General features: G+C 33.0%; 1 protein-coding gene across 4 annotated transcripts; it reads right to left on the reverse strand.

Annotated features, from left to right (window-relative positions):
- Positions 1 to 1,503: 1,503 nt before the first annotated feature.
- On the reverse strand, positions 1,504 to 6,879 carry LOC126749065 (homeobox protein onecut). Of its 4 annotated transcripts, none has more exons than XM_050458682.1 (5): positions 4,355 to 6,879; positions 3,081 to 3,150; positions 2,742 to 2,765; positions 2,432 to 2,544; positions 2,209 to 2,356 (listed from the first exon to the last, which is right to left on the reverse strand). In XM_050458682.1, exons 1-4 carry the CDS (start codon positions 5,703 to 5,705, stop codon positions 2,433 to 2,435), a joined length of 1,557 nt encoding a protein of 518 aa, XP_050314639.1. In that variant the 5' UTR covers positions 5,706 to 6,879; the 3' UTR covers positions 2,209 to 2,356; position 2,432. The 4 variants fall into 4 exon arrangements, with proteins under 4 accessions (XP_050314637.1, XP_050314636.1, XP_050314639.1 ...); XM_050458681.1 differs by having other exon boundaries at positions 2,432 to 2,552; positions 2,741 to 2,765; positions 4,355 to 6,877; XM_050458680.1 differs by lacking the exon at positions 3,081 to 3,150 and having other exon boundaries at positions 1,504 to 2,356; positions 4,355 to 6,871.
- Between the last annotated feature and the right edge of the window lie 630 nt (positions 6,880 to 7,509).

Genomic DNA, 7,509 nt, shown 5'->3' on the forward strand with positions numbered 1-7,509 from the left:
TAGTTTTAATAAATTATTTTTTACTGGCTGATCATTTAAGTCACAACATTATTTTCACCTTATTTGACCTAATAAAAATCTGTGTTAAATAAAAGCTTAAAAGCCAAACTTTATCATAAAGTTTCTTAAAAAAAAATTATATGCAGCTGTTTTATTAATTTATATATGCCTAGTTTCTTTATCTAAAATAAGGGATAATTCGTCAGATTTTTAAATTGAATATTTTTATAATTCACCGCTTCGCGATGCACTATTTGTCAATTTAGATATTACTGCAATATTATACAAAGTGGTTCTAAAGCACATTACAACGTTCAATTTGGACAATTTGATGGATATATTTTCGCAAATATACGCATTTATTTTTTTAATTTTGTTCAATATAGGAATGCACTTAATCACCACCTTGTGCATCTCTATATATGTGTAATTACGAAAAAATTAAAAATTCCAATTAAAAAGTTTAGTTGTAGCAATGCTTTTAATATTCAGAAAATATTCGCGCCTAACATTATTTTGTACTAATGGTGATTTAAACATGTTAGTAGAAAGCTTGCGGAAAAGTAGATTATTGATACATTATTTTTGTTACTATACGACTAGAGAATTATGATAATTAAAAAAATACGAGAAAATAAATACTTATATTTTACAGTATTATAAAAGTTGGTATATACAAGTAGATATGCTACTAAAAATATTTTTACGAGTTTTCTTGATTTGCCAAGATTATGTCTGATTAGATAGATTATAGAGTTTAACATCCCTATATCTAGGTACACTCTAGTTTTATTGCTCTATGGGTTTTGCATTTTATATAAGCTAGATCCAAAGAAAAATCTACAGGTCACAAACTAGCCATTCTAGGTTTCTAAAAATAAAATAAGATTACTATTTTCTTTTTTAATGGATGCAAATATTTTGAAATTTTGAACAGGGGTTAATAGTCGAAGCTGTTACAACCGAATAACCGAGCGTAAGTACCTGTATGTAATACTTACAGTCAAATACATAAAAGAAACAATTTTTGAATTATAAGGCAATAGGTTAAAAGAAGAAAAAGAACAAAAAAAAATCAGTTTATTTTCTTGGCTTTAATAGAAACGAAAAATCGTGATACGATGAAAATTACATGATTATGTTTAAATAGTAATTAAAAATAGAAATTCAAAGTATAAAAGTTTCATGTTAGGAAAATACGTTTAAGAAAAGTAAATTAAAGAAGAGTCTTTTTTTACTTTTGACATATTATTTAAAACACATTTTCTATTATGAATTCTTTTTTAAATATCTCAAAGATTCAATTTAAGAATTATTAAAAACTTAAAAGTTATCAAAAAGTCGATCGAACTAATTTGACTTACCGGTCTCACATTTTAATATTTTATCTATAATAAAAAATAACGCAATTTTAAACTTTGTGATGATAAGAAAATATGTTTGGCAAACATACTATTTACGATTTTCTGATATTGTTCTGTTTTTTACAGACATTCGCTGAAATATAAATAAATGGAACTCTTAAAACTCTTTTATTAAGGTTTAGTTTAGTAATTAAGTAGTTACTAAAATTTAATTAAATTTTATCAGAAAACCACAACCTTTCCAAGGAATGTAATGTTTTTTTAGTAATAATCTAATGTTTGTACAGTTGAGAAACATACTATTATCAATTCATTGGAAAAAAATAGTAGTTAATGTAAAGTAAAATGAAACATTTATGATATAACAAAATAAATAATATTATTACGAGATTAAAATTAAGTTTATGCCCGTAATATTTGATAGATCCGTGAGCCTGATATTAATAATACCGAAAACGCACATTATATTTATGATGTGATGAAAAAAAAATTAGCGTATCTTCTTACCCCTTGATCTTCCTGACTCTAAATGCCAATAAAATAATACCAGTTCGACAGACAGCGTGCAAAAGATTGTCATGATATTTAGTAGGCATCAATATCGCAATGGATGATAACGTTCATTTGTGTTTGAATAGGTCAAATACGTTAAGGTGTCTAGTAAACCTACACATCTAGAGTAAATAAAAAGAGGTCATCATAAAAATACGGTTGGGTCACAGCAATAATAAATTTCGATCACGGAATGCATGTCACAACACGTCTTCCTGATCATCCATCTCTCCATCCATATCTCCATCGTGGTCTAAATCATCTTCCATACCGGGAGACATTTGTTGGTGGTGGATTATCGTTGCTTTTGGATCTTCGTCTTTCCATTTATCCATTGATCTTCGTCGCGCGTTCATAAAGAAATTTCCAACTGTTGTTGGCTCCAAGCCTAGCTGCCGCGCGATCGTCACCTGCATTTCTTTTGACGGCCTTTTTGTTTCCTAAAAATATTTAATTTTAATTTAAGAATACTTTTTTAAGTTGTGACCATATTATTGTAAGAAAGAAAAAATCACCTTAAAAATAGCCTGTAGGGTGCGCCTCTGTAGGTCGGTAAAAACTAAACGAGGTTTTTTCGGCGTAGGCATCGGTTCGGTGTTCCCCGTAGTTTCTTCTTTCCGTTTGCAAGCTGTTTGGCCAAAAAAGAGAAAAACAAACATATTTATACGTTTTAACACCATTATGCATTTATAATAACAATAAACAGAGTTTTATTATTTAAACTTCCTTTAGAACCCAGATATAATAATATTTCTAAGGAAGCTTAAAAATATAATTATGAATTATGTAACATAATTTTATAGAAGGCTTGTATTATATACTTACTGCCTCGTTGTGGTATCTGCGCAGCTGAAATAAACAAATATGTATTTGATTAATTTGTTTACAAAAATTTATATTTATATAAGATTTTTACACTCGTTTTATACATTTTTATATATTAGCTCGTTAATTTTTTATGATTTTTGAAATTTACAATCATATATTTCTTTCACTAATTCAAAGGGTTCAATTAGAATTATCGTTATTATAATTAATATATCTTAAAATCCAAAATATTATGAAAACTCATTTCCTTTTAATTAAAAAGCAGCGAACATGCTAGGGACCAAATATCAATAAGAATAATTTGTAAAAAAATAAATATCATGTAAAAAAACTCACAAGCATGAAGAAGAAGATTCTCTTCGATTGCTGTTGACTGCCCTCTCGTTTACATTGCGCGTCTGGCAGTCTGCAATGAAACAAGAGAGAAGTCAACAAAATATATTAATATGAAATACGCTTATAAAGGTAAGTTGTATTAATATATTTTCTATGAAACGAACATTGTTTACAAGAAATAAATTAAATGGTTTGCATTTAATAATTTATTTCAATTTAACGAGTATGTTATTACAGCTAAGAATTAATATTAAATACTTAAATCAAAGTATATAGATTTCAACTGTGGGAGATTTTCATTGTTAGACTGTGCTTAAATATCGAAATAGATTCATAATTTTAAAGAACGAGCATAAAGCTCACGTTCTGTTAAAAAAAAGCGTACAGCTGGCGTATTTACCCCTATGGAAATGGAATAGATATTATTATATATATCCGATAACTGTTATCCATTTTTCTGGTATTTTTATTCTATATGAATAATGCAGAAGACAGGACTCATGGCCCGGGTCAACCTGGTAAAAGTTTAAATTTCACACCTGCTTCCTCCACGTATCTAGGCCCTACATGATTTTTAACTTTTTTACTCGATATATTATGCAATTTTATGAATATTATAAATTTAAATTTATTTTGTAATTCTCGCTTCATAATTGTCTCTTCTTTAAAAATGGTATAAATTTCAAGGAATTTAAAAAAATATGTTATCAATTTATCCGTCCTCTTAATGTAAAAATAGCGTAAAAATAATATTACGAATACTACATAACCAGTTTTTCATACAGCTTTACTCTATCTGTAAGACATCGGAATGCACATATTTAGATGTTTTTTTTTGTGTTTCTATGAATGAATCTACATAAATACAGGAATATTTATTTATACCGTTATATAATTATAAAAATATTAATACAACCATAATACCTAACATTTCTACCTGAACAATTATTATTGTATAGTAAATAACATACTATAAAAGGCTTTAAAAGCCAGGTAGAAATAGGTAATAAGAAAAACCCGTTGGTCGTCTGGTACCAAGAATATAGGTATTCAAAATGAAAGTAGTGTCATTTGACTAAAGATGGTCTGCTAAAATGTTTTATTAGCTTCTAAGGCTTCTAAGAATTTGTACTTTTCGGAGATATATTAGAGTTCGTGGCTATACTTGCTTGAACCAATTTCTCAATTAAATAAACATAACGAAAAACGCGAATAGAGTCAAAAAGCAGCAATGGGATGATTGTATCTGATGCATTGAATAAATTTAAGCTTACCTGCCAGTCGTAATGCAGACATTCTTTGAAATTCCGGTTCCTGCAGCCACTTCCACATCCTTCTAAAGGTTTCTCGTCCGGATTTTAACTTAGACCACGGTTTCGGGTTTCTTAACAGGTCAGAAAGAGTCCCCTGCGACCTACAAAGTACTCTTTGGGCAAATATTGCCTGAGGAATGCTGTACCTTTTTAATTCGGCACTGATTCTCTGTGCTAATTCTTTAGTATTAATTTCTTCAACGTCAGCTCCCATCGAAGAAACGCTGATCGACGTTGGACTTCCATTTTTAATTTGAATTGTTTGTTGCTGATTATGTTGATGTTGATTACCTGGTGGGGTTTGTTGTAATTGCACTACAGGAGGTGAAGGCGAACAGTCACGTTGAGGAGGCGCGATTTGCACTAGAGTTGGCGGATGATTTTGTAACCCGAGTCCGTTCAAAGTAGTTTGCCCACTAAAATTTGTCACTAGAGTACCCTCTGGGGAGTTTAATGAGCCTGAGCCAGGCGGACTCAGCTGAGGGCTATTCAATGTTCGACTCACTATTTCACCTTGCCTGGCACTATAAGGCGATTCGTAGCCTTGAGGAGACATACTTTTTTGCGGGGAAGGCAAACCATTCTGGCTATAAGCACTTTGTGGACTAATTGGACTAGATTGTTGTTGCATACCTATACTAGGAGATGAATAATTGTGTGGCGGGGTCAGTTCTATATTGTTCATGGTATAAGGAGTGCTAGCGTTTAAACCGACAATATTTTGGATACTATTATTTTGCATGACGGTAAAAGAACCGGTAACGTTACTTGCATGTCCGTAGGCAAATTTATCAGAAACTGTGGATATGGGCGGCAAAGGCTGCAACGGGGTTAAAGTCGCATATGACGAACTGGGACTATAACCCGCTGGAGACATCCTACTGCCATTTACCGTCGTAAGGGTTTGGTAAGTGGGCTCGGGATTAAGATTACGATACTCGCTGGTATCTATCATGACCGTGTTTGGTGATATTTTAGGGCTAAGGAGTTCGGACTCCCTGGACTCGTCTTGAGGTTGCACGATGACGGAAAGGGGGCCATCGGCAGCCGCCGTTTCTTCTTCTTGTTTAACAACACGACGCTCGAGAACGGCGCGTGACAGCACCCTCATCGTCGTGACGACCCGCGTCTCCATGCCGCCTCCTGCACCTCCTCCTGCTGCTGTTATGACCGCGGCGTGCGTGTGCGCATGCGTCGCCATGCCACTCGAACAAGAATCGACCGTTTGCTCGTGCTGCTGCTGCTGCCGCTGCTGCTGATGATGATGATGATGATGATGATGTTCGATCATTTTTCCAATATTTTCCATCATATTAGATTCGATGTTTGCCGTCTAGTTGTTAATAGCGACGTCGGGATCGCTTACCATTCGTCGAAAATTCTTGGGTATTCATAACAATGTTGATATTATTGTTTTTGTTTTTTTTGAAAAAATAACTGGATTCGCTCGTTACTTACATACCATGGAACTTCGCACTAAAACACTTTATCCTGTTTTTTTTTTCTTATTACATGTAGTAGCACGACCATAATATCGGGCCGAACGCGAAAAACAAAGACATTGCATATTTTGCAAATAACATGTACTGTTAATCGGGCAATTAGTCAAAAAATAAAACAATCACTGATTCGCATGCTCCCTTCGATTGAATTGGGAACCCCGGCCCGCACTCGTACCCGATACTTAGTAAAGTTATTGGACTTCGATTTCGATTAGTATGTATCCGTGGTGAAATTGTAACTTGGCAGCCGGTCGATACTGGATTGAATGGGGGAGCGGGCGACGCCAGGTGGTTTTGTGCGCGCGTCCCTTCCATAACACAACCGACACTCGTGCTGCGCCTCGAGACCGAGACCCTTGCCCTGCCCCCCCTACCCTTCTCTTCCCTACCCTTCCCTTTGCCGTGCGTGTTGCTGCCACTCCGTTTCCTTCCTTCCTTATTCCTTTATACCATACCAAACTGTACCGGCCCTTTATGTCACCCTATTTTGAATTACGTTTACGACATCCATGCGAGTATTCAGTTGAGTCATCGAGCTCGGTCGCTCGCTCGCTCACTCACTCTTTCCTTGCGCAATACTCGGTCCCGGCGTCCTTCTCACGTCCTATACGAATATACGAACAAAAAAATACACTAGTAGAATACGCAATAATAATATTTAGGTCGACCATTGCCAGGACAAAAGATTTCAAATTCAAAGGAACTGAAATGTCCTTTCGTTTGTTTCATTTGTTAAGCAACTTACAGAACTGGTTTCTTAAAAGTTGAGTAGACCCTTTTGAAAATTGACTGGTGTATAAGAAATTATACAAAAAATAACGTATATTTCGTATCGCCCATGTCCGTCATACCCTAATTAATAAAATTAACTTCTTTAATGAAAAATCCTTTTCTATTGCTTTATTATTTGCATATAAGGCTTTTAATATCGGCGTACGTCATGTCCCCTTTGTATTTAAAAAAAAAAACCATAGAAACGAACATCGCACCTGGCTTGTGGTGTGGTAGAATAACAGAAATACCTAATGGGAAATAAAATTTTCTAATTATTTTTAACTATTTCATCTAGTTGATTCAGTCACCTTATAAATTATACTATAAGAGAACAATTAATAACGACGATTTTTGTTTTAAAAATACCTCTCTTAAATAAAAATGCACCACGTAATTATAAAGACCTTTATTACAAAAACATATTATAAAAATGGAATATTAAAATGAAGTAAGAAATCCAAATGTTAAGTTAAATAATATCTTGTGTAGTTCGGTTTTAATAATCCTGCTACTATCTCAAATATAATAACAATATAAAAAATCTTAAATGCTGACAGCAAAAAGATCTGGAACCCTGATATCTTAATAGAAGTTCATCATTTCTTGGGATGTACTTTTTAAAGAAAAAACTTAAACTATCTAGAACACATTTAAGCTCTATAGTATCTTCCAAAATTAAAATACATATAATATTCTGTATTTAATATTCAAATTTGATTTATTTAATTTCTCTTAGGGAGGAATATTGAATAATATATGTATGAATGGCGGTATGTATGTATTTAAAATTCTTACCTTAAATAAAGATAATAATAGTATCGATGAATTTAACAAGTCATC

This window comes from Anthonomus grandis, chromosome 22 (genome assembly GCF_022605725.1).
Source record: "Anthonomus grandis grandis chromosome 22, icAntGran1.3, whole genome shotgun sequence".
NCBI lineage: Eukaryota > Metazoa > Arthropoda > Insecta > Coleoptera > Curculionidae > Anthonomus > Anthonomus grandis.